Source organism: Coregonus clupeaformis, chromosome 17, assembly GCF_020615455.1.
Source record: "Coregonus clupeaformis isolate EN_2021a chromosome 17, ASM2061545v1, whole genome shotgun sequence".
Lineage (NCBI taxonomy): Eukaryota > Metazoa > Chordata > Actinopteri > Salmoniformes > Salmonidae > Coregonus > Coregonus clupeaformis.
This window is the reverse complement of record NC_059208.1, coordinates 849,532-877,473: the sequence shown is the minus strand read 5'-3', so window position 1 is coordinate 877,473 and position 27,942 is coordinate 849,532. Positions and strand designations below refer to the sequence as shown.

General features: G+C 43.4%; 1 protein-coding gene across 3 annotated transcripts in view; it reads right to left on the bottom strand.

Annotated features, from left to right (window-relative positions):
• LOC121543199 (ephrin-A4-like) overlaps positions 1-4,854 on the bottom strand; it is a 49,533-nt gene extending 44,679 nt beyond the window's left edge. For 2 of the 3 annotated variants that reach the window (XM_041852915.1, XM_041852918.1), the window contains exon 1: positions 4,201-4,854. In XM_041852915.1, coding sequence (XP_041708849.1) covers positions 4,201-4,322 — 122 coding nt within the window. In that variant the 5' untranslated portion in view covers positions 4,323-4,854. The remainder of the gene's footprint in view (positions 1-4,200) is intronic. The other variant, XM_041852917.1, reaches the window with a different exon arrangement.
• Positions 4,855-27,942: the final 23,088 nt, after the last annotated feature.

Here is a 27,942-nt window from a genome sequence, read left to right as displayed (position 1 = left end):
TTTGGCAATGAGACCTAGGGTTGGGCAGTATCCAGATTTTCATGACGTCATACTGGCCTTCTCTCATCCAGGGATTTATGGTATTACCGGCTAAGTACACAAGGAGTCGACATAAAAAGGAAAAAAGCCCATTGGGCATCTATTACCAGAATTTCCATGGAGGCTGCTAGCTAAATATGCAAACGAAAATACACGAATTGCAAAGCTAGCCAGTTCAGCTCATAACGATATACAGTTGAAGTCAGAGGTTTACATACACTTAGGTTGGAGTCATTAAAACTCGTTTTTCAACCACTCCACACGTCTTGTTAACAAAGTTTTGGCAAGTCGGTTAGGACATCTACTTTGTGCATGACACAAGTAATTTTTCCAACAATTGTTTACAGACAGATTATTTCACTTATAATTCACTGTATCACAATTCCAGTGGGTCAGAAGTTTACATACACTAAGTTGACTGTGCCTTTAAACAACTTGGAAAATTCCAGAAAATGTCATGGCTTTAGAAGCTTCTGATAGGCTAATTGACATCATTTGAGTCAATTGGAGGTGTACCTGTGGATGTATTTCAAGGCCTACCTTCAAATTCAGTGCCTCTTTGCTTGACATCATGGGAAAATCAAAAGAAATCAGCCAAGACCTCAGAAAAAAAAAACTTGTAGAGCTCCACAAGTCTGCTTTTATCCATCGGAGCAATGCACATGGGGACAAAGATGGTACTTTTTGGAGAAATGTCCTCTGGTCTGATGAAACAAAAATATAACTGTTTGGCCATAATGACCATCGTTATGTTTGGAGGAAAAAGGGGGTCGCTTACAAACAGAAGAACACCATCCCAACCGTGAAGCACGGGGGTGGCAGCATCATGCTGTGGGGGTGCTTTGCTGCAGGAGGGACTGGTGCACTTCACATAGATGGCATCATGAGGAAGGAAAATTATGTGGATATTTTGAAGCAACATCTCAAGACATCAGTGAGGAAGTTAAAGCTTGGTCGCAAATGGGTCTTCCAAATGGACAATGACCCCAAGCATACTTCCAAAGTTGTGGCAAAATGGCTTAAGGACAACAAAGTCAAGGTATTGGAGTGGCCATCACAAAGCCCTGACCTCAATCCTATAGAAAATGTGTGGGCAGAACTGAAAAAGCGTGTGCGAGCAAGGAGGCCTACAAACCTGACTCAGTTACACCAGCTCTGTCAGGAGGAATGGGCCAAAATTCACCCAACTTATTGTGGAAAGCTTGTGGAAGGCTACCTGAAATGTTTGACCCAAGTTAAACAATTTAAAGGCAATGCTACCAAATACTAATTGAGTGTATGTAAACTTCTGACCCACTGGGACTGTGATGAAAGAAATAAAAGCTGAAATAAATCAATCTCTCCACTATTATTCTGACATTTCACATTCTTAAAATAAAGTGGTGATCCTAACTGACCTAAGACAGGGAATTTTTACTAGGATTAAATGTCAGGAATTGTGAAAGTGGCGCAGTGGTTTAAGGCACTGCATCGCAGTGCTAACTGTGCCACTAGAGATCCTGGTTCGAATCCAGGCTCTGTTGTAGCCGGCCGCGACCGGGAGACTCATGGGGCGGCACACAATTGGCCCAGTGTCGTCCAGGGTAGGGGAGGGAATGGCCGGCAGGGATGTAGCTCAGTTGGTAGAGCATGGTGTTTGCAATGCCAGGGTTGTGGGTTCGATTCCCATGGGGGGCCAGTATGAAAAAAAAAATGTATGCACTATAACTGTAAGTCGCTCTGGATAAGAGCGTCTGCTAAATGACTAAAGTTTAAATGTATTTGGCTAAGGTGTATGTAAACTTCCGACTTGAACTGTACGTATATTTTTAGGAGCTACAGAATATAGTTTTTGAGAAGTTTGGACTTTTACAAGCGAATGATGCCCCGTCTTCTTATTAATTCAGCTACTTACTTAGATAACTAGTAAGTTAAACTTAGGGGTCGTGTTAATGCAGAATTCTGCGTTTTTCTGCTTCTTATTCTAATTTCTGCTTGGCATCAGACTCATTTTGTACTTCAGTTGAACTTCTCCACTCGGATGAGAATTCACAAACAGGCATTCTATCAACAGACAGCGCTCTGACTTTTCCGGTAATATGCAAGATTAACATTAGAAATATGATGGCCATGCATCGTTTTTGCAAAAATACCTCGCTTTTTCATTGTAATCTCATTTACTTGTGTGGCTGCCAGCCAAATAGCGTTGCACTTCTACCAAATGTGTTGCACTAATACATTTTTTGTGAAAGTATAGTTGCACACCACTGATCACTCTATTGAAAAATAAAAAATAAAAAAAATAACTGTTGACTTTCAATATAAAACACAACCCCTGTCAAGACACAGCTGGACTCACCTGCTCCCACTTTCTCCTGTTGTGCTATTTACAAACATGTGACTGGCTCAACTGTTCTGGGGAACTACGGTAAGCTTCATAATGTAAAATAATGTGACAGGTGAAATGAAGAACGCGATCTGCTTTATCTCCTAACGCAGGGTTCTTCAATTCCGGTCCTGGAGGGCCGAAACACTTCTGTTTTTTATTTCTACCTGGTAGTTAATTGCACTCACCTGGTGTCCCAGGTCTGAATTAGCCCCTGATTAGAAGGAGAGGATGGAAAACAGAGGTGTTTCGGCCCTCCAGGACCGGAATTGAGGAACCCTGTCCTAACGTATTGCACAAGTTGACTGCAGGTATTAACTTAAAAATGTGCTACAAATATTAAAATGTATTTCAACGGTATTGAAAAACCATGACCTGGCTATTTCCAAATACTCTGGTATACACAGTATACCGCCCAAGCCTAATGAGGCCTTTTATCTACTTCCCCAGAGTCAGATGAACTCGTGGATACCATTTTTATGTCTCTGTGTGCAGTTTGAATTAAGTTGCTAACTAGCGCTAGCGCAATTGCTAACTAGCGTTAATTTCAGCATTGGCTCGTAAAACTACCTCCAACTTCCTTTATACTGGACACAGATACTTAATTGTCAAAATTCTGAAGTATCCCTTTAAGTCCAATCAGATACTTCAGTGATTGATGAACGCAGCCCTGTATGTTGCTCGGGGCCCCTACCTACCTGGCCGGCCAGACAGTCAGTTAGTATGCTATGGGAAACCCTGAGGTGGTGCAGCTTCCAGAGCTCTAGTCTTCAATTAGCTGCTTGGTAACACCTGGACCCGCAGGTGAACCTCTCTCTGCCTGACTAATGGCCCCAATCAACTCATTAAACACACACAACACAGGTACTACACCGGTATTATATAAAACCACACAGCACCCTCCCATTACCAACTAAACACTTACACATGGCGGTGGTTTGGAGTCAAACACACACCTGTCAGCAGAATACATCAGTATCTAGGGCCCTGTTTGAATACTTCCTACAACATGGCTGGATAAGTGAAAGCAAGGGTTTCCACTACAGAACTAACACTAATCCAGTCATGTCAGAACAGTGATTATTACCTCAATGCAGTAAGGAAGGAGAGAAGGATACATCTGGAAAGTACTCATTCAAACTACGTCTATTGCTTTGCCTCTTTAAGAAGAAAAAGCACTGCACACACTAGGAGCTCAGCTGCAATCATTTATTAGCAACGTTTCGACAGCCAAGCTAGCTTCATCAGGGTATGATGAAGGCTGGCGGTTGGTTATGCATTAGTAAAGGACTGGGTCATGTGGGTGTGTTGGAGAAGCTGTCAGCACAACTTCACTCATGCCTGTTGACCTGCATGCAAAGCCATCACCGTTTAAAAGGTTAGTTATTGCATAACCGCAGGTGAACATGTCAATACAGGTAAAAGCCAGGGTTGTATGTTTGACATGAACGTAGGAAGGATAGGTCCTGACTCCTGTTATAGTTGGCCTATCACACAGCTCAGAGCACCACAGGGTTGGAGGTTGAATGTTGCCCAATCTCAATGTGCTACCAGTTTTCACTCAAACTGGACTAATATGCATAAATACTATATTGTCCTGTTTGTGCAGTAGGCTAATGCAAAAGGACGTGGGCTACTCATGCAGAAACGTGAGATAATGGGAAATTGAAGTTCATGGACTTGTTCCAAATGAGCAATGCGTAAACTCAACCAAATGAACAATCCCTAAACTATTCCACTCTGCTTCAGAGCAGCGGGGAGGATTTCCGTGCTTGTTTTATAAACACTTTGCTCACCTAGAGTTGGTGGAGTTCCAGTAGACGACGTGTCTCTTTGCCAACGCTGTGCACGCGATGTTGAGCAGGAAAACGGTAGTTCTCCAAAACGTGACAGCACCCGGACTCCAACGGCACCCCATCACGGTTAGCGGGCGTGGCGCAAGGCAGGCGACCCACCGTAGACAGCACCAGAGGGGACCGTTGGGAGTGGTGGGTTGAAATAATTCGGTGACAGGTAGACTAGTGGCCCCGGTCAACGCAGATTGACGCAATATTCCCGTTCAAACGTTCTCAAATTAATTCACCAAAATACCTTCCCCTCCGGGTACATCCTATGGGGAAACCGTTGTTGCATGGTGAATAAAGTCAAGCGAGGGAGAGACCCCTCAAAAGTTGAACACAAGAAAGGCACCTAGTTTGGTAAAGTTGCTGACAGATATTCAAAAGAATAGTCTCCTGTTTTTCTGGTGCAGCACAACTTATTTCCTTAGAATAAAAAAAAATCAGCAGCATTACAACTTTTAAAAGTAGACTCACTTACCGAGTATATCCCTAAAGTTAACTTGCAAGTTGTTGATAATCACCTGATGAACTATGAGTATGCTAGGTTTAAACAGCAGCGTTTTCCGTAATTAGAGTCCAAATCAGTTGATTTGTGTCAGTGGGTCCTGTCTCGAGCCGATGAGCTGTGATTTGGGATGGGAGGAGCACAGGACGAGAGGGCCATGGGCGAGGGAGGGACCCGGGAAACTTTAAACCAATCAGTGGAACGCATGGGCGGTGTCAACATTCCATAGTTTTTTAGAGGTGTGAGGTGCGTCGACTTGTGTGAGCTCACGGGTGTAGTGCGTCAAATACGTTTATTCCTCTCCTCTTCTGCCCTAATTGTGTCGATCACACCTACAGCTTTATTGTGCAGCATCATCTGGATATGCGTGCAACAAGCCACTGCAACTGCCTCTGTAACACAATGCTGCAAGTCAAACGCAAGTCAGGCCCACATGTCTGGTCTGGAGCATGAAGTCATGAGCTCTGCTGGTTGGCTACTGCTTAGTAACCTAGTGGTGCCAAAAACCTTGGGCCCCTATCCACAAAGCGTCTGTGTAGGAGTGCAGATCTAGGATCTGTCCATATAAACGTATTCATTATAATGTCAAAGTTCAAACTGATCTTAGATCAGCACTCCTACTCTTAGATGCTTTGTGGATATGGGCCCAGGTCTGCCCTAGAAAGCCTACATAAATTATGATTGCCAGAACTGCCAAAAAGGTTTTTTTAGATGGCCGTTTTGGCCTTTAAAGTTAGTATATTATGATCAAACCCCATGTTGAATTATTTTAAAGTTCGCTACAAATCGAGATATTTAATTAAATAGTGATCCATTCTGACTAATACATTAGTCACACAGAACCATGTGCTGACACAGACCAATCCACGCTCTTTGCACGTGCTCCTAATGGGGTGTGGTGTGCTATCCAGATGATAGTCCGGAGTCAAGGAGCCTGGTCAAGTGGAGATGGAGGGGCTGACCAATGTTTCAGGGGCTGACAGAGGATGACAGTGGATGGCCATGGAGATGGAGGGGCTGACCAATGTTTCAGGGGCTGACAGAGGATGACAGTGGATGGCCATGGAGATGGAGGATTGGCTCACACCATGTTTGAAATATCAATTTGTACACAATTATAATTGAATACATTTTGAATTCCAAACTACATTGTATGTCTAAGGTTATTCTTTATGATGACAAAATGACGCAGTTGCACAAATGATAAAGATAGTCTACAAATAAAAATATATATAGAATCGAGATGAAATAATTGTATAATTTATATATAGTCCACTTTTTAGATTTTACAAATAGAGTCACCATGCCGGCATGTTTTGTATTTAACTGTACTAGTCGTCACTCGAAAGAGACTAATCATATTTTTTTCCGGTAAGTCAGTCGTAATTCTGATTACTATAGTTAATATTTGCTGTCCGTTTGGTTTTCCAATGTTGAACTGGCTAGGGTCTAGGTAACGCTGAACCTAGTCACATGCATGCTAGCATGCATGCTAGCAGATAACCACAGACTTCCAGTCATTGCGCTAACACTAGTTAGCATTGGCTCGTGAAACTACTTCTACTGGACACTCATAAAAATGGTTAATCTGACTCTGGGGAAATAGATAAGGGCCACACTGACAAAATCCTGAAGTATCCCTTTTACCTAGAGTTGATGTCTGCACTCCCGCAAAAATCTAATTAGCATAATAAAAAAATCCCCATAAAAATCTGTCAGTTTAAACTAGAGATATCTGTCTTTTGCATCTCAATCCACCACATCCGCCGATGTCGCACTTCCGCAACTGCGGTGAAAGGTGACAGAGATAGAGCGTTGTTTGTCAGACATTGAGACATCTCAAAAATTGGTCTTCTCACAAAATCGCCGTTCTGTCAACTTCTGTCTGTAGCATCCGAACAGCTACACACTAATATGACCCCTCTGTGGAAAGGTCAGACTCTCACGAACACAAAAATGTCAGTTCTAGGACCCCCACAAACTTGTCTGAAGGTCCTCCGGCACCAGTTGAAAAAATGTATTAAGTACAGTATATATGGAGACTGTTTAGTGCCAAAAATAAGGGATAAATACATTTAATGAAAACAAAGTGTATTTCTTATACAGTATCTCTCAGATATAGGACATACACTTCAGAACAAACTTCCTTTAGATTTTTTTTTAGGGACTATCTGTTGTTCCATGTAGTGAATCTGTTATTCAATGCTTTTGTAAGGGCTAATAACAGTAAGCCCCCCCACACACACTTAGACAGGGCTTAGAATGTTCCGGGTTAATTCTCTCCTGATAGGAAAACAGAGGGCAAAAGGAAGGTTGGCCGCCTAAAGAAAACTTCAAGAAGGACGAATGAGGAAGAGATGAAGAACCACCTGCAATGAGGTCAAGAAAACCATCCAGAACAGAGTTTTCTGGAGATGAAGGACCTCTGCTCCACTAGGACCTGAAAGGATCAAGTCAAGTCAAGATATGAATACGCATTATATTGTGTGAATGTGTGTGTGTGTGTGCGCGCTTGTGTGTGCCTGTGTGTGTGTGTAGCTGTTTGTGTCAGCCTCCTTTTGATGGCATTCTTGTGCATCTGATGTTATGATTGGATTTCAATAAAAGCTGGTAGCTTTTATGAAAGCAATTTGAAATGCAATTCCAGACCTCCAATATTAGGTTTACTACAGTGGATGGATAAATTCCATCACAAGTTAGATATCATGCATGGCTACATTGACTGTGACCTCACCTTTAACTGTAATGCAGTCTGTAAAGCAGGCTTACAGTATATTAGTCTATCAAGCAGCCAGATAGCCAGCATAGCCGGATGCAAGATAAGTAATCTATCACACACACACACACACACAAACAACACACAAACAACACACACACACAGTAATCACAGTCAGATAGGCTATGCTTCGAACAGCAATTTCCAGAAAAATCACACTTTCTTCCTGTCTCATCTCTCTTCTTTCCAGGCCATAGTTACTGTTTGTCACCTGCAAGTTTTCTTCCTCCTCATTTATGTTGAGGTTTGTGTAGTGTGTGTGTGTGTTTACATGCTGTGGCTTTCCCTGAATACATAGGTGTGTGTGTATTTGTGTGTGTGTATGTTGTGGGTATTAATTCTCCTGTTGTCAGTGGGCCCCGGGGGATGGTGTAGTGACACTAATCACCTTCTACTGGTGGTCCTCTATAATTATCTGTGTGTGTGTGTGTGCGTGTGTGTTTGTGTGTGTCAGAGAGAGAGAGAGAGCATGGTACTAACTTCTCCTAGCGGGTTAGCTCTATCACTCATACAGACAGTTACATGGCTAGTGTCGCGTAATTAGGAGGGTCCTGTCTCTCTCTCTCTGTGTGTGTGTGGTTTGTCCCCACAGAGTATAGCTCCCTCAGCAACAACGCCCACAGAGTGGTAGGCTGATGCACATTCAGAACGCACTACCCTGGCGTTACAAGCGCCATGCTCTACCAATTGAGCTACAGAGGTGTTGTGTTGTTTTCTCAGGGTGTGTTCGATCCATGTCCATCTATCCAGTCCCAGTTGGTTAGCTATTAGCTACGGGCTAGTTATTGATTTTATAATGAGTTTATTAGCCTGAAGTCTGTGCTGTTTTTGTTGTTGTGTGATCAGTAACATGTTATGGTGGTGGAGGTTTAGGAAAGTGGAGCCAATTCAGACGAATCAAATCCTTTTATCATCACCACATTTGGCCCTCTTTCTCTCTCTCTCTCTCTCTCTCTCTCTCTCTCTCTCTCTCTCTCTCTCTCTCTCTCTCTCTCTCTCTCTCTCTCTCTCTCTCTCTCTCTCTTTTTCTGGTCCCTTCCTCCATCTCCTCGGCCTCTTCTCTCTCCTCTCTTCCACTCTCTATTAATCCCTCAAACATATCAGTGTCACTTATGTCCCTCTCTCGTTTCCTCGTTCAGCTCCCCCTCTCTCTCTCTCTCTCTCTCTCTCTCTCTCTCTCTCTCTCTCTCTCTCTCTCTATTTCTCTCTCTTTCATTCTCTTCATTCCTGTTGTACAGTGATGTCAGGAAGCCATAATCCTGTTATCTGCACATACACAGGCCGACACCACGCCACTCGCCACAGCTGTAATCAACTACCCTGTACATACACACACACACCGAGCCACTCGCTGAAGCAGTAATCAACTAGCCATGAACACACACACATGCACACACAGTGTGATCATGTTTTCTCCCCGTCTTGCTATCCTGTACATACAGTACTTCTCTTTCTGATCCCTCCATCTCCCTTTGTTATGCACCCTCTCCAGCCTGATCACTAGAAATAGACTTCAATGTCGGACGTTTGAAAAGGTCCTGAACACATCAATATATATATATATATATATATATGCCTTCCTCACTCACAGAAAATAAATAAAAACAATTGCTCAGCACTGGGTGCAAACTCCTGATGCTAGCAGCCGAAGCGCGCTGCTCAGACCACTGAGCTACGGCAGTTCACAATGCTCTAACTAGCCACCAGAATACTAAGAATACAGATGATACCTGATGGTAATACTGCATCGTTTTTAATTATTTTGTTTTAAGCCTTCCCCAAAACATAGCCCTAACCTTAACTACTCAGAATTAATGCCTAAACCGTTAACCTTTGAGTTGTTTTTGTTTTAACCCTGTAACCAAGTGGAATTAATGCGTCAAAAACGTTAATCCATAATACAGTGGTGTGAAAAAGTGTTTGCCCCCTTCCTGATTTGTTATTTCAAATAACAAATCAGGAAGGGGGCAAACACTTTTAAATAACTTATTTGTTTGCATGTTTTTCACACTTAAATGTTTCAGATCATCAAACAAATTTAAATATTAGTCAAAGATAACACAAGTAAACACAAAATGCAGTTTTGAAATGAAGGTTGTTATTATTAAGGGAAAACAAAATCCAAACCTACATGGCCCTGTGTGAAAAAGTGTTTGCCCCCCCTGTTATAACACAACTCAACTGTGGTTTATCACACCTGAGTTCAATTCCTCTAGCCACACCCAGGCCTGATTACTGCCACACCTGTTCTCAATCAAGGAATCACTTAAATAGGACCTGCCTGACAAAGTGAAGTAGACCAAAAGATCCTCAAAAGCTAGACATCATGCCGCGATCCAAAGAAATTCAGGAACAAATGAGAAAGAAAGTAATTGAGATCCATCAGTCTGGAAAAGGTTATAAGGCCATTTATAAAGCTTTGGGACTCCAGCGAACCCCAGTGAGAGCCATTATCCACAAATGGCGAAAACATGGAACAGTGGTGAACTTTCCCAGGAGTGGCCGGCCGACCAAAATTACCCCAAGAGCGCAGCGACAACTCATCCAAGAGGTCACAAAAGTCCCCACAACTACATCCAAAGAGCTGCAGGCCTCACTTGCCTCAGTTAAGGTCAGTGTTCATGACTCCACCATAAGAAAGAGACTGGGCAAAAATGGGCTGCATGGCAGAGTTCCAAGACGAAAACCACTGCTGAGCAAAAATAATATTAAGGCTTGTCTCATTTTTGCCAGAAAACATCTTGATGATCCCCAAGACTTTTGGGAAAATACTCTGTGGACTGACGAGAGAAAAGTTGAACGTTTTGGAAGGTGTGTGTCCCATTACATCTGGCGTAAAACTAACACCGCATTTCAGAAAAAGAACATCATACCAACAGTAAAATATGGTGGTGGTAGTGTGATGGTCTGGGCCTGTTTTGCTGCTTCAGGACCTGGAAGACTTGTTGTGATAAATGGAACCATGAATTCTGCTGTCTACCAAAAAATCCTGAAGGAGAATGTCCGGCCATCTGTTCGTGACCTCAAACTGAAGCGAACTTGGGTTCAGCAGCAGGACAATGATCCAAAACACACCAGCAAGTCCACCTCTGAAAGGCTGAAGAAAAACAAACTGAAGACTTTGGAGTGGCCTAGTCAAAGTCCTGACCTGAATCCTTTTGAGATGCTGTGGCATGACCTTAAAAAGGCAGTTCATGCTTGAAAACCCTCCAATGTGGCTGAATTACAACAATTCTGCAAAGATGAGTGGGCCAAAATTCCTCCACAGTGCTGTAAAAGACTCATTGCAAGTTATCGCAAACACTTGATTGCAGTTGTTGCTGCTAAGGGTGGCCCAACCAGTTATTAGGTTGTAGGGGGCAATCACTTTTTCACACAGGGCCATGTGGGTTTGGATTTTGTTTTCCCTTAATAATAACAACCTTCATTTAAAAACTGCATTTTGTGTTTACTTGTGTTATCTTTGACTAATATTTAAATTTGTTTGCTCTGAAACATTTAAGTGTGACAAACATGCAAACAAATAAGAAATCAGGAAGGGGGCAAACACTTTTTCACACCACTGTATGTCAAATTTCAAAGGGAAACTATGAGATCTTGTAGCTCTCAGTTTACTGCGCTAATGCCCAATCGTTCTCTCTCACTCTCACTTTCACTCTTCTTCACACTTTAATCATATTCTACTTCTTCCACAAGCCGAACATAGAGTTCTGTTACAATTAATAACCATGGAAAAGAAATGAACCATAGCCTAGATGGAGAGAACGGACAAATGACAAACTCTTGTTTTTCAGAGAGGAGATGAAATGATGAAATTCTGCTTCTGTCACAATGTGGAGAATTCTCCCTGTCCTCCCACACACACACACACGTTCTTTACATTTTATTTGCTTGACTTTTCTCCCTCTCTCACTTTTAGCAGCAAACTGTCAGTTATTTAGATGTTAGGGAGAGTGGAGGAGTGACTGTGTTGGATGGATGCTCTGTGTAGTTAGCAGGCCTATATTGTAGTTGTATTGTGTGTCTCCAGATAAAGCTATGGCCTGTTATAGCAAACTGCTTCATTACTACAAGACAGTTTGTGCTATCTCAGGCTATTGACGGTACAAGTGGTTCAAACTAAATACACCACTTACAGAAATGCACTAATCTGATTGTTTGTTCTCTCCCATTTCTCCTCAATGACAAGGATACAGTCTTCAGTCTCTCCTTTATATTTCTCTCTCTTGCGTTCTCTCCCCTTTTCCGTCTTTCTCCCTTTCTTACTGTCTCTTGAAGTTTTCAAAGTATGTTGCGTGTGGCTCTACTTTTGTGTTCCTTCTCTTTCTTTCTCTCTCACCCTTTGCAAAGCACATTATGTGGACTCTATTTTGGTATATAGCTTCCTTCCCTTCCTCTCTCCCTCTGTCTCTCTCACTCAGTTCTGTAATTACAGTTCTGGACTCAAGCAGTGGTGGTAAATGCTTTTCCTTTCTCTCTCTCCATCTTCCTCCCTCTCTCTCGGCCTCTCACTCTCCCACCAAGCAAATTACCTCCTGGTTACCATAGTGATGTGTTTATTAAATGCATTTAGCCTCTTTCATACACTCCCGTCCTCCTTCCTCTCTCCCTTGCGCTTTTCTTCTCTTTCTGTTTTCTGCTTCCCTCTCTCTCTTTTCACACAGTGTATCAACCACCTCTCTTTTGTGTCTGCTCTCATTTGATCCCTCTCCCACTTTTAGTAGTTCAAAATTCAAAAGGCACTCGCACATCTGAGCTATCTTGTTTGCAGGTGCATGGTAACAGTTGAATAAGATGAGAAAAAGAAGAAACTCGCACACTGCTCTTGATAGTATCACTGCTCTTTAATAAGCTTTACGTATTGGCCTCAACACTTTTATCAGCAAACTGTCAGTTATTTAGATGTTAGGTAGAGTGGAGGAGTGACTGTGTTGGATGGATGCTCTGTGTAGTTAGCAGGCCTATATTGTAGTTGTATTGTGTGTCTCCAGATAAAGCTATGGCCTGGTGTAGTAATGACGCAGTTTGCTATAAGACAGTTTGTGCTATCTCAGGCTATTGACAGTATAAGTGGTTCAAACTAAATACACCACTTACAGAAATGCACTAATCTGATTGTTTGTTCTCTCCCATTTCTCCTCAATGAAAAGGATACAGTCTTCAGTCTTTCTCCTTTATATTTATCTCTCCTTCTCTGTCTCTCTCTCTCCCTCCCTCCCCCGTGTCCCTGATCCCTCGTTCTGTCTTTCCATACGTCTTATTCTTATTCACTCCCTCAGCTTTCTCCTTTTCTCTTTCCCTCTATCCCCATTGTCCTCCCACCTCCACTTTTCTCCCTTCCTATTCCTCCCTCTCGTGTTTTCCTTCCTCCTCCTCATCACTCTCTCGCTCTCACCTTATCACCTTCTCTTTCTCCCTCTCTCCTCAACTCTCCTTACTCTCTCCCTCACCCCCATTGTATTCCAATTATCTCCCTCTCTCCTCCCTCCCCCCTCTCCCTCCTGCCCTCTCACCTCGCCTTGCTCCTCTCCTCCCTCCTCCCTCCCTGTCCTCCCCTCCTCCTTCCTTCCTCTCTCCCCCCTCCCTCTCTCCGTCCCCTCTCCCTTCCCTTTCTCCTCTCTCCTCTCCTGCCTTCCCCACACTCTCTCCCCCTCCCGTCATTCCCATCCTCCCCCCTTTCTCTCTCCTCTCCTCCCTCCCCCTTCCCCTCCCTCTCTCCTCCCTCCTGTCTCTCTCTGTACATGTGGATGATTAGTGTAGTCAGATGGAACAGTAGAGTCGACACGCGGACGGATCTAAATAATGATCTGTCCTTCTGTCGCCTCTATTCCTCCTCCTGTATCCCTCTCTCTTTCTTTCTCTCTCCCTCTCTCACTCCTTCTTTCCTCTCCAGGGTCTCTCCCCCTGTTTCAACTACATTTCCCCTTTCTCTCCTTCGTATCCCTCCATCCCGTCTCTCCCTCCCCCCTCTCTCTCTACCTCCCCCTATTTAACGTCCTGTTTGCAGCCTATAACGTAACCTTTATATGAGGTAGTGACTCAACAACATTTCAACCATAACAGATGGGAGACTGGTAATAAAGAAATACTACCACTCAGTCATGGTGAAACAGCCTCCCTAACTCTTCACATTTATTTGAGGTTTCTATGAGGACGACCTTTTTCAATACAATTTCTCAATTCTTACTCTGTATGTCTCAATGGATGCATGTATGCATGTGTTTTTTTTATTTTTTTGTATGCGTGCCGTGTGTGTGTGTTTTTGTGAGTGAGGATCTGATGGGGATTTTGGCAGTCATGCTTCTGTCGCTAGGAACTAAAAGCTATTTAATTGTTCCCTTTGGGGACATTTAAATGGGCCGGACCACTTAAAATTATGGGATAGAGATGAAAATGCAGATTTCCATCAATGACTTTTTTCCCATCAACGTTTTCCTGTGAGTTATTACTGTGGAATGAGACACCAGCAGTGTGTGTGTGTCAGAGAGAGACTCCCTTGACTTTATTATTTTAAATGAATTATGAAAACATTTAATTAAAATTAAAATGTGCACCATGTTTTCTTCTAATCCCAATTCATGTTCCCTAGGTAAGTCAGTCTTCATATGCCTGCCTAATTGCTCTATGAGGAAATGTAAATAAAACACATATTGTTCCTAGACTATAGCAGCCACTTCATAATTACATTATTTTAATAAACATTATCTCAAAGCCAGACTGAGAAAACACAGTCGACGGGAACATATGCTAGAAAACCCGTGTCTAATTCCTGTGCTGTGTTATGAAAGTTAGTTATGAATGTAAGTTATGAATGTAACATAACACTATGAATTTACGGTCAGATTGCTGTTATTGTCTATCTGCTGTTCCATTTTGAGGTCTCAATATCTGTTTATCCTCCTCTCCTCTCTTCCCTTCACTCATTACAGAGATGGGGAAAAGTGATATCTTTCTAATGATTACCCTCCTCCTCTCCCGCTCTCCCTCGCTCTCTTTCAGTAAATGAGGGAAAGTGATATGGTTCTCTAATGACCAGTGTGAATAATCGGGATCTAAATAAAGGCTCAGTTTAGTGTTAGAACGCTGCCTTCTCTATTCCTCTCTGTCTATCTCTCGTTCTCTCTCTCTCTCTCTCTCTCTCTCTCTATCCGCCCTCCTCTCTCTGTCTCTATCTCTCACTCTCTCTTTCCCCTCTCCTCCCTCTCTCTCTTTCTCCATCTCTCTTTTTCTGGTCCCTTCCTCCATCTCCTCGGCCTCTTCTCTCTCTCCTCTCTTTCACTCTCTATTAATCCCTCAAACCTATCAGTGTCACTTATGTCCCTCTTTCGTTTCCTCGTTCAGCTTCTCTCTCTCTCTCTCGCTCTCTCATTCAATTTCAATTTCAATTTAAGGGCTTTATTAGCACGGGAAACATATGTTTACATTGCCAAAGCAAGTGAAATAGATACTAAACAAAAGTGAAATAGACAATAAAAAATTAACAGTAAACATTACACTCACGAAAGTTCCAAAATAATAAAGACATTTAAAATGTCATTATGTCTATATACAGTGTTATAATGATGTACAAATAGTTAAAGTACAAAAAGGAAAATAAATGAACATAAATATAGGTTGTATTTACAATGGTGTTTGTTCGTCACTGGTTGCCCTTTTCTTGTGGCAACAGGTCACAAATCTTGCTGCTGTGATGGCACACTGTGGTATTTCACCCAACAGATATGGAAGTTTATACAAATTGGATTTGTTTTTGAATTCTTTGTGGCTGTGTAATATGAGGGAAATATGTGTCTCTAATATGGTCATACATTTGGAATACATTTGGTCTCTCTCTCGCTCTCTGTCGCGCTCTCTCTCTCTCTCTCTCTCTATCCCCCCCTCTCTCGCTCTCTCTCTCTCCACAGTCTCATCACTGCATGCTCTTCCTCTAATCACTCCATCCTTTCTCCTCTCTTTCTTACTCTTTATTATTGTCTCTCAGATCTCTGTTCTCTGTCTCTTTGTACCTCTACTCACCACCATTACATCTTTCTCCCTCTCTCTTTTTCTCTCTTTGTCCATCAGTTTGTGATCTCTTTCATCTTCTGTCCATTATAGCTTTTAAGGTGTGTGTGTGTGTGTGTGTGTTCAACATATGCTTCTAATCACAGTAATGTTAAAACAAACCCCATCTCTCCATGAGTTTTCTACATCTACAACGGGGGAGAACAGAGGGTTTCAAAAGACATGAAAGAGAACAGAGAGAGGGGGGGGGGAGTAAAATAAAAGTATTTGTTTATTTTATGCTTACTAAACTTCTCTTCCCTCTTTTTTTCTCTCTGTCTTTCTCTCTCTCGCTGGGGTGAGGAGAGCTTGAGTTATTAAAACGCCAACCTTTCCAACAAGAAGCAATAAATCAAACTAAATATCCGGGGGAGAGAGAGAGAGAGATTTAAAAGGAGGGGGATTTGATGAACAGAAGGTTTGGGAAAGAGGGAGAAGAGATGGAGTGAGAGGGAGAGGTTTATGAGGTGGAATGGGGGGAAGAGAGGAGAATAGTGATATCCCTCCTGATGCTCTCACCTCATCCCTCTCTCAGCTGACGTACAAGCAGCCTGACGAATCAGCACGTCGCACTGTGTGACAAATGAGGATGCTGATTGTCCAGGAGACAGGTCACTCTCTCTATTAGTGTTCCCTATTGCACATGATTATGACATCAGATGGGAGACATCACACCGAGAGAGAGAGAGAGAGAGAGAGAGAGAGAGAGAGAGAGAGAGAGAGAGAGAGAGAGAGAGAGAGAGAGAGAGATCCTGTGGCAGAGTATGGATGGAGGGAGGGAGGGAGGGAGGGAAAAGGTCAGTTGGAGAGAGGAGGCTCGAGATGAACAGAATATGAGGGCCAGTTGGAAAAAGAGAGATAAACAATGAACAGAGAAAGAAAGAGGGGACGATAGATAGAGACACAGAGCAAGAGAGACAGAGAGAGAGAGAGTGAAAAGGGCGAGACAGAGAGAGCGATAACCCTGGTCAGTGTGACAGTGAGAGAGCGATAACCCTGGTCAGTGTGACAGTGAGAGAGCTTCCAGGTTAAATGGTTAAATGGTTTAGTCCTCTCTTAAGTGGCTGTCTCTTTTAATCTCTCTTCCTTCCTCCCTCTCTTTATCTCTCTCCCTCTGTCCCTCTCTTTCTCTCTTTCTCCCTCTGTCCCCCTCTCTCTCTCTGCCATTTGTCTTTTCCTGCCAGATACTGAGAAAAATAAATAAATCAAGAGTCAGACGCACAGACACACAGACACACACACAGACACACACAGACACACCGTTTACACCAAGTCATTACCATCAGTAGCATGGTGCGATTTACTTTACAGTATACTTACGGCACATCTGCGACTTCTAGGCTATGATTATGAAAATGTGTCTGTGGAATGCAGTATACATGTCTAAGCGTAATATGTGTGTGTGTGTGTGTGTGTGTGTGTGTGTGTGTGTGTGTGTGTGTGTGTAGATGGACCTGTCCAGTGGAAATTGAGCGTATCAGAGAGCGTGAAAGAGAGATGGAACGACAAAGAGTAAGATTCCTCTTCTCCTTCGCTCCCGCTCTGTCTCTCTTCCACCATTGCTTTCCTCCTCTCTATTCCTCTATCAATATGTTTTCTCCTCCTGTCCCTGTCTTCTTCTCTATTCCCCTATCAATATGTTTTCTCCTCCTGTCCCTGTCTTCTTCTCTATTCCTCTATCAATATGTTTTCTCCTCCTGTCCCTGTCTTCTTCTCTATTCCCCTATCAATATGTTTTCTCCTCCTGTCCCTGTCTTCTTCTCTATTCCACTGTCATTATGTTTTCTCCTCCTGTCCCTGTCTTCTTCTCTATTCCACTGTCATGATGTCATCACTTTACATCACATCTCCTCAACAAATAATTGCTCTCCATCTACAGTAGGCTTGGTGCATCTATACTGTACAGGATGGTGAGACAGGACACTGTAGGTTTTTATTTCATTATGGTTCTGAAAAGGCCTTCACCATGCTTCATGCCTTGTTTAGAGAGATGATAGTTTACGGATGTGTGTGTGTGTGTGTGTGTGTGTGTGTGTGTGTGTGTGTGTGTGTGTGTGTGTGTGTGTGTGTGTGTGTGTGTGTGTGTGTGTTTATGGGACCTGGCACTACAGTCATGCTGCTGCTAATCGAATCACGTATTACATTTCCTGGAGGATTAGCGTAGCCCAAGAGCCTGTAAAACAGTGTGTCAGGGTGTGTGTGTGTGTGTGTGTGTGTGTGCGTGTGTGTGTGTGTGTGTGTGTGTGTGTGTGTGTGTGTGTGTGTGCGTGTGTGTGTGTGTGTGTGTGTGTGTGTGTGTGTGTGTGTGTGTGTGTGTGTGTGTGTGTGTGTGTGTGTGTGTGTGTTTATGGGACCTGGCACTACAGTCATGCTGCTGCTAATCGAATCACGTATTACATTTCCTGGAGGATTAGCGTAGCCCAAGAGCCTGTAAAACAGTGTGTCAGGGTGTGTGTGTGTGTGTGTGTGTGTGTGTGTGTGTGTGTGTGTGTGTGTGTGTGTGTGTGTGTGTGTGTGTGTGTGTGTGTGTGTGTGTGTGTATGCTGCAGAAGGGAGTGCCTGAGTGTTCACTCGGATGTACAAACATTTAAATTATTCATCTAGGCCTAATGTGCTCTCTGTGTCTGTCTATCTGTCTGTCTGTCTGTACCAATGTTGTAGTTAATGTAGAATAATAATTGTGGTATTATTAACTGATTACATGAACATACTACAGTAGGCCTGTGGTAAAGGTACATTTAGGATAATACTTGTGTAATTAATATTTATCTAGGTGCAGTATATTTAATATGCTAGCTTTAGGTGTTTGTAATATTATTTCAGATGCTACAAGTGATGGTAATACTAATTACCTAGGACGTATCCAGGAAGTACAAATTCTAGTTGTGATATTTCAGTAATAAATCATATATACTACTCTATTTTTTTATAACATTTTTATACTCATTAGTTTCAGTTTTATTTCCAGCATTTTGAAATCCATACAGGTACAATTCAATATCACAAGCCTAATTTTATACTTTTATGTGGTTTTATAATACAAACTCTGTACATTCAATCTATCTTTGACAAATACACACTGTCTCATGTGTGTGAAATCATCTAAATGGCTAAAAGCAATGCTCTTGTAATGATACAAAAGTTGGCTGAGGAGAGCTTCAAACTTATGTTGTATTACAATCACACTACCATGGCAGGTTCTAGAATATTGTACAATTGCAGTATTTAAATGACATTTGGGCTTAACTCAAATCAAATCAAACTGTATTTGTCACATGCACCGAATACAACAGGTGTAGACCTTACCGTGAAATGCTTACTTACAAGCCCTTAACCAACAATGCAGTTCAAGAGTCAAGAAAATATTTACTAAATAAACTAAAGTAAAAATAAACTAAAAAGTAACACAATAAAATAACAATAACGAGGCTATATACAGGGGTTACAGGTACCCAGTCAATGTGCGGGGTTACAGGTTAGTCGAGGTAATTTGTACATGTAGGTAGGGGTAAAGTGACTATGCATAGATAATAAACAGTGAGTAGTAGCAGTGTAAAAACAAAGGGGGGGGGTCAATGTAAATAGTCCAGGTGGCCATTTGATTAATCAACTATCACATTACCTCAATACAGTACTGTGACATCATCAGACCGTGTCAGATTCTTCGTCTTTAGATTTTGTTGTCCCTCTTTAGATGGTGACTACAGTAGGCATAGAATTAGACAGTGTACAATTTCACAGTCTACATTGCTTGCAAGGAGGACTTGTTTATTTTCAGATTTGCGAGAACTCTAAATCAGTCCCTCTAAAAGAGCTAGTTCACTGCAGGTAAATCCACCCATAAGGATTTAAGGAGTTTTATAGATTATCTTCACAGATGATCCAGGACCAACCCAGAACCCAGGATAGAGGGGCTCAGTGAATGTGGTCTGAAGACTGAAGAGGAGGATCAGACTTTTATCAGTGACAGTGTAGAAGGATAGAATTGGTCCCCTGTGGTTCAGGTACACTCCTACTCTGGAGGAAGAGGGACAAGGATCGGGATAGCAGTCATGTTCTAATTATGACAGAAAGACCAGCAAGCAGGACTGTTGATTCCATCCAAACCCAGTTTACTATGTCTCCTCTCCTGTTGATTCTGTCCAAACCCAGTTTACTATGTCTCCTCTCCTGTTGATTCCTTTATTTGAGACAGCTATAAAAAACTTTAGGCCTAGCTCTATAACCATTACCCCTGTTTATCTCTACCTCCCAGTAGCATTCTCCAGACCCTCTCTACACAGAAGCTGGCTGTAGTGGGTAAATCTGTCTGGATGGACTTCTTTTTACCTCTTGGTTCCTCTCAGACTGCCACAGGTGCTCATTTGCTGTGTTGGGATCCAATGTGAGTCAGAAAATGGAAAATAAAACTACAGTAAAAATGGACATATGATATATGATGATAACATATGATGGTGTGTGTGTGTGTGTGTGTGTGTGTGTGTGTGTGTGTGTGTGTGTGTTAGCGTGCTACAGATTTAGTTACGCTCCACAAATTCCTCTCTGTTCTTGGGCTCAGGGTGTTCTACTTTTGTCACATTGGAGAGAGAGAAAACTGTACAAGGTAGGCAGATATATTTATTTTAATTGAGGAATTCAGTGTTATATGATGAGAAGTTAACCAAACATATGCCTTTATGAGGCTACAAGACTGTTTTGCTAGTACAGACTGGGATATGTTCTGGGATTCATCCGATAGCATTGAAGAGTTTACCACAATAGTAATGGGCTTCATCAATAAGTGCATAGATGATGTTGTCCCCACAGTGACTATACGAACTTATCCAAACCTAAAACCATGGATTACAGGCAATATCAGCGCTGTGCTACTGCTGACAAGGAACTGGAGACAGACATGGACGCATACAAGAATGCCTGTTACGACTTCTGACGTGAGATAAAAAATGCAAAAGGGCAATATAGGAGGAAAGTGGAATCCTATTACACAGGTTCCGACACTCGTCGTATGTGGCAGGCCTTGCAGATGATAACGAATTACAAAGGGAAACCCAGCCGTGAGTTGCTTAGCGACGCAGAACTCCCAAATGAGCTAAATGGCTTTTATGCTCTCTTGGAGGAATACAACACTGAGTCTTGCGTGAGAGATCCTTTTATTCCAGATGACTGTGTAATCTCGCTCTCCGTGGCTGATGTGAGCAAAACGTTTAAACAGGTTAACAATCACAAGACGGAATACCAGGGCGCGTTCTCAAAGCATGCACAGTCCAGCTGGCAAGTGTCTTCACAGACATTTTCAATCTCTCCTTGTCCCAGCTCAATGTTCAACACCATAGTCCCCTCCAAGTTCATCACCAAGCTAGGGACACTGGGACTGAACACCTCCCTCTGCAACTGGATCCTGGACTTCCTGACGGGCCACCCCCAGATGGTGAGGGTAGGTAAGAACACCTGCGCCACGCTGACCCTCAACACGGGGGTCCCTCAGGGGTGTGTGCTTAGTCCCCTCCTGTACTCCCTGTTCACCCACGACTGCGTGGCCACGCACGACTCCAACACCATCATCAAGTTTGCTGACGACACGACTGTGGTAGGCCTGCAAGTCGGGATTTGGCGTAATGTGGATGAACATCTAATTTTGACCCATTCATTCTGTGTGGTTACAGGGTTTAAACAGAAACAACTCAAAGGGTTAAGTTTAGGTATTAATTCAGAGTGGTTAAGGTTAGGGCTATGGTTTTGGGAAAGCATAAAACTAAATAAATTTTTTAAAATGCTCTGTTTCCATTTAGTATCATCAAATACTCTCCCTGCTTGCTGGCGAATTGTGAACTGCTGTGACGCAGTTGTCTTAGCAGCGCGCTCTAGCTCTTAGTGTTGTGAGTTTGAGCCCAGTGCTGTCCCATTGTTTCAATTGTTTTGGGGTGAGCACCGATGAAGGCATATACCGACGTCCTCAGGACCTTCTCAAAAGTCAAAAATCAACATCAGTTTCTGGTGACCAGGCTGAGGCCTCATCACCTACGGCGATGTGACAGCCTACAGTGGTGAGGTCAGAGACTTAGCAGTGTGGTGCCAAGACAACAACCTCTCCCTCAACTTATCACGACTCAGGATATGACCCAGATGCAGACACAGGAGGCGGATGGTTCAGTACTCAGATAATTTATTATAACACGGGGAGCAGGCAAAGGGCAGGTCGAGGACAGGCAGAGGTTTGTAACCAGGTCAGAGTCCGACAGGTACAGGACGGCAGACAGGCTCAGGGTCAGGGCAGGCAGAAGTTCATAAACCAGGTCAGAATCAGGCAGGTACAGAACGGCAGGCAGGCTCAGGGTCAGGGCAGGCAGAATGGCCAGAACCGGGAGGACTCGAAAACATAAACTAGAGAAACTGGAAAATGGGAAAAACACGCTGGTAAGACTTGGCAAGACAAGACGAACTGGCAACAGACAAACAGAGAACACAGGTATAAATACACAGGGGATAATGGGGAAAATGGGAGACACCTGGCGGGGGGTTGAGACAAGCACAAGACAGGTGAAACAGATCAGGGTGTGACACAACGTCAATAAGACCAAGGAGCTGATCGTGGACTATAGTAGAAAGAGGGGAGAGCACGCCCCCATCCCCACAGTGGAGCGGGTCAAGAGCTTCAAGTTCCTTGGCGTCCACGTCACTAAGGACTTAACAATTACTTAATCGTCTATGCAATTACTGGTTACCGGACTATCTGCACTGATCCTATCTTGCACTGACCCTACACACACTCACTAGGCTATACACTGAGTGTACAAAATATTAGGAACACCTTCCTAATATTGAGTGGCACCCGCTTTTGCCCTAAGAACAGCCTCAATTCATTGGGCATGGACTAGAAGGTGTCGAAAGTGTTCCACAGGGATGCTGGCCCATTTTGACTGCTTCCCACAGTTGTGTCAATTTGGTTGGATGTCCTTTGGGTGGTGGAACATTCTTGATACACACAGGACCCTGTTGAGCGTGGAAAAACCCAGCAGTGTTGCAGTTCTTGACACACTCAAACCAGTGCGCCTGACACCTACCACCATACCCCGTTCAAAGGCACTTAAATATTTTGTCTTGCCCATTCACCCTCTGAATGGCATACATACACAATCCATGTCTCAATTGTCTCAAGGCTTGAAAATCCTTCTTTAACATGTCTCCTCCCCATCATCTACACTGATTGAAGTGGATTTAACAAGTGACATCAATAAGGGATCATAGCTTTGGATTCACCTGTTCAGTCTATGTCATGGAAAGAGCAGGTGTTCTTAATGTTTTGTACACTCAGTATATTCCAATAATAGACATTATATTAGGGACAGTATATGTCAACAATAGACATTACATTAGGGACAGTATATGTCAACAATAGACATTACATTAGGGACAGTAACTGCTTGAATTGACAGATCATGCATATTGATAGGCGGCCGGAGCAGGTAAGGGGTCTTAGCCGGGTCAAGGCAGTATGGATTGCTCGCCCATTGCTCATCACAATAAATATCAATAAAATACCAGTAAATACCAGTACAGCACTGTGCAATGTGTTAAATGATAAGCTAAGAGAGATTTACTCTGTTATAAAAGTAGGGTGAGAGTGAGGTAGATATACATACAGGAAGAATGAAAGACGCTAGATGAGTGAGAGGGAGGGAGAGAGAGAGGGGGGGAGGGGGAGAGAGAGAGAGAGGGGAGAGAGAGAGAGAGAGAGAGAGAGAGGGAGAGAGAGCTATATGTAAGTTGAAGATGGCAGGAATAGAAAGGTTAGGAGGAGAGGCATTGACTGACTGGGAGAGACAATAAACATAGTGCTGATACAGCCAGTCTCAATACGCAGGTGTGTTTGGTGGCTGGGTGCTGATATGTCCTGTTTCATGGACAAGTGTGTATTAATACGCATGAGTGAATTGGAAATGTGTTTTTTGCTTATCCCAACACTGCTATTATCAACGGCGACCCTGGACCAATTAGGGTCAAGTGCCTTGCTCAAGGGCACATCGACATTTTTTCACCTTGTCGACTCGTGGATTCAAATTAGCGACCTTTCGGTTACTGGCACAACGCTCTAACCGCTAGGCGACCTGCCGTGTGTGTGTGTCTGTGTGCGTGTGTGTGTTTGTGCGCACGTGTGTGTGTGCATGCGCTTGTGTGTGTATGGGTGTGTGTGCATCTGTTATTGTGTGTCTGTGATTGTGTCTTTGCATGTTACACACACAAGGAGTGGGTGGTAGAGAGCAAGGAAATGGAATCCCTCCTACAGAACAGATAAAAAGGAAGGGATGACGAGGGAACGAAAAGCCATCTGGGGTGAAAGAGGAGGAGGAGGAGGATGGAACGAGGAGGTGGAGAGGACAAGGTGCTTCGATTACAATTCAGAATGTTAAATTGCACCTATTTACTTAACAGCTGATCGGATCGATAGAGAAAATTGAGGAGAGAAGAAAAAGAGAGAGAAATGGACAGAATGAAAAGTGACGGGGAGGAGGGGTGGCAGAGAGGAGGGTTAAGGGGGTGTGGAGAGAAATATGGCTGCTAAGCGAAAGACAGAGCAGTGGAGAAACAAGGTAAAGAAGGAGGGCGGAGAGAGGGAGGAGTGCGAGTTGAGATGATGGATGCTCTGCTCTCATTCTGTGCCCCCTAACGAAGACTCTAATTAGTGTTTGTGTAATTCCGCACTGTCTCCTCCTCCTGCTCGTCTTAATTAACTCCATTCATCTTCCTCTCCCTCCCTCCCTCCCTCTCTCTCTCTCTCCATCCTTCCATCCTTCTGCCCTCCTAAAATAACACACTGACTGACTAAACCCCACCTGGACGAGACCTGCTTTAACAGTGTACTCTCCCTCTCCTTCTCCCCTCTCTTTATCCCCTCTTCCCCCCTTCTTCCTCTCCCTCCTTGCCTCCTCTCTCTCATGGTTAACAGTTCATGAATATGTGACTCAGTCAGAGTGGACCATAGCAGTTTCCATATTACGAGAAAGGCTTCCCAGCCAGTTAATTGAATTGATGAATTATTAAATCAATATCAGTCCGGCTATATAAAACCATTATATCGTATTTCATAACCCTATGCAAGGCATTTATTAAAGCACACCACACACACACACACGTCAAAAACCAAAGTTCTTTCAATCCCAATACTACAGACAGAGGCAGGAGGCAGACAGTCAGTGTCTACAGTTCTTTAATATATTTATTTTCTCTTTTCTTAGTATTTCAAGTGGGTTACAGGATAAAAGCAACACAGAACAAAACACAAGGACAGGCCCGGGCACACTCACACCACATACACCCTAGAGTCCATAGTTGTTAAGCATGGGGCGTTCGTCGCTTCGGTGTTGGCATCATTGGGTTCCGATGCGGTAGTCGTGGCCTCTGCAGTCTCGTCGTAGCAGGCCACATCTGGAAAGGGTGGAGAAAGCTTCATCAGTAACATCATACTGGAAACCATTGGTACTCACTCACACGTCGTTCGGGCCCTTCATCCCGAGCAAGAGCATTCCGTTCGGCTCTTCCTGGGCAGGGTCACACTCATCCGGTCCACTCTCCCCAGACGCGGCAGTGGTGTGTGTGTGGCTGACCACAGCTTGTGGCACCTGTCCCCTCCCATTGCTGTATTGAATCTGCTGAACAATGTCTGAGAGCTGCCTTTGTGCAGGGACAGCTTGTTAGCACTAATGCTCCTCAAGTGTGGGGTACGTGGCTCAGGTCTCTGATTAACACTCATTCCCACAACGAGACAAACACTCAAAAGGGAGGTTAACCAATTCAAAGTAAAGGAAGTCATTCAAATAAGTAAATAAGAATAAACCCAAACACAGCGTGCGATAGCAGAAATATTTAAAGCACTTCTAGATGAATACATTATAAATATAGCACATGAGAGAATAAAGAAAAAGCCATAGGCACACGTGAAATGTACATACTGTACTCTCGCTCCCTCCCCTTTCTAAAATGGTGGTCGTCCTGACCACCTGAATTGTATATCAAATATTTCAATCCAAGTTTGTTCATAGCCTAAACCCCCAGTAGTAAAAAAACCTAACTACTGCCTGCCAACCTGCCTTGCTGTGGTTCAGGATCCTGCCGACTACGCCAAAATGTCAAAATCAGAGTTCTAAGATCCCACGGCAAACACAAACACAGAGGCAGGCCAAAGTACAATCAAAGGTTCTTTATTATAAATTCAGCTTTTACAACAATGACAATACACTGTATCACGACAGCCCAATTAGAAACGTGTAAAAGGGCTAGGATTTAGGGCTATAGGCTAAATCCTAGCCCGATGGCTGCTTTCCCCGGCTGCCTCTCGCTATACGCCGGGCCTGCTGGGGTGGAGCGTTGGGTGTAGCCTCTCACAGCTGCGTCGGGCATGTCCCCCGTGTCTTTAGTCGCGGGGGACACAAAACATACAATTCGAATATCTACTGGCCAACAATTGATGTCATACTCACACGCTGAAAATAAGTGTAGTGTATTAAGATTATGACTTTGTTAATGTTTTCAAGTGGAACCTGAGGGGATGTTTATTTAGGTTCAAAGAGAGCCGTTTTTAGGGTGACGCCCCAGGGAAGACAGGGGATTGGACAGTAGAGGGAGCCACCCATATTTTTGGGAAGATTATCTATACTGGGTTTAAACGAAGAAGAGGTTAGAGCAGACATTGTAATCAGGGAACCACTGCTCTCCGGGTGATCTGGACACCTGTACACTTATGCTGAAATCTTGTGATATGAATAAACCTTATGATCAAAGTTCAGTATAAGCGGACTCCTTTGTTTAACAGCAATGATTAGCAGCATTGACTCGACACTACAAAAGCCCTTTCCTTTACTAGTGCTATAGAGAGCGTTGAATGAGTAGTGTCTTTTTCCCACAGCAGGTGAACAGTGGAGAGGAGCAGCGATCAGCAGCAATGAGGTGGATGTCCGTCGGTCGAGAGGTCCCCGGTCCGAATGGCGTGCTGAAGATAAATTCCAGTTCCTTTTGATTCTAGTTCTGGGGCGTGTTTAGCAATTAGTTTGGGGAGGGAGGAGGGGATAGGGAATTGGCAACAGTCTCAATGTCACTTTAGTCCATGCCAATCGGTGGAATCACAGCACAACATACAAGCAAGCAAAATAGTCCATGTGATTTAATTTATTTTTGCACGTGAGAATGTAAGGAATTAAGTGAAAGATAATCGTTGCAAACAACACACAGCACACGTGATTGAAAGGCATTCATAAATAGACATGATACCAAATAATAAGACATGTTGATAAGTAATATAAAGAGAATGGCAGTCTCTAGTTTAGTAAGAGTCAGTGTCACTTGTGACCTCTGGTCTCTAGCAGACGATGACACAGCGTGACTTCTGATTGGCTATTCAGAGCTGCAGCCGAGGGGAACTGAGCTAATTAGTGTCATTAACAAAACATCACTAAACAATAACAAATCTCATCTACCACACACAGATTAAATAAATACATACCTCGTCCTTTATTTTGACAGGGAGTCCCTGTCACGACTTCCGCCGAGGCTGCCTCCCCTCCTTGTTCGGGCAAGTTTTGGCGTTCGGCATCACCGGCTTACTAGCTACTGCCGATCCATTTATCATCACTCCATTTGTCTTGTCTTCAATCACACACACCTGGTCCTTATTCCCTCATTAGTCATGGTATAAGTGTTCCCTCTGCTTCCTTGTCTGTGGGGGTGATTGTTTATTGTGGAGCTCGGTGGAGCTCGTGTATCGTGTATCTTGTATCGTGTATCGTGTATCGTGTATCGTGTATCGTGTATCGTGTATCGTGTATCGTGTATCGGCGGGAGTATTTTTCCCGCGTGCCTTGTATTTTCCAGTGCGCCTGTTTTGTGCCCTGGAGTGTGTTTGATGCATTTCTGCGTAAACCTGTATTTTGCGGATTAAAGCCTGTTATTCTGTGATTTACCCTCCTGCGCCTGACTCCTTCATCACCACCTCATCACAGTCCCATTTGAGATCAAGGTGTCTTTTGCAAGGGAGCCCTGCATCTTACAATTGCACAACAAATTACACAGGAAATACACCAGAAAATAAAAATACAAATAGAATACAATAAAATAAAACAATCACATTCCTCAGCAAAGAGGTCCTCAATAAACACTGAACTGCCCGAAAGGCACCAATACATCCATTTGTAGGGAACTCTGAAGATAAATGGGGTGCAAAGAAACTAACAGCTGTTTTTCCTAAGTCTGTAGCAACAGATGGAATTTCCACAGTTAGCCATCCATGTGATCGAGTATGGTAACTACTTCTATGGCTAAGTAAAGATGTCAGGTAGTGTGGGAGTTTTTGCAAAAGGGCTTTATAAATGCATTCTACTATTTA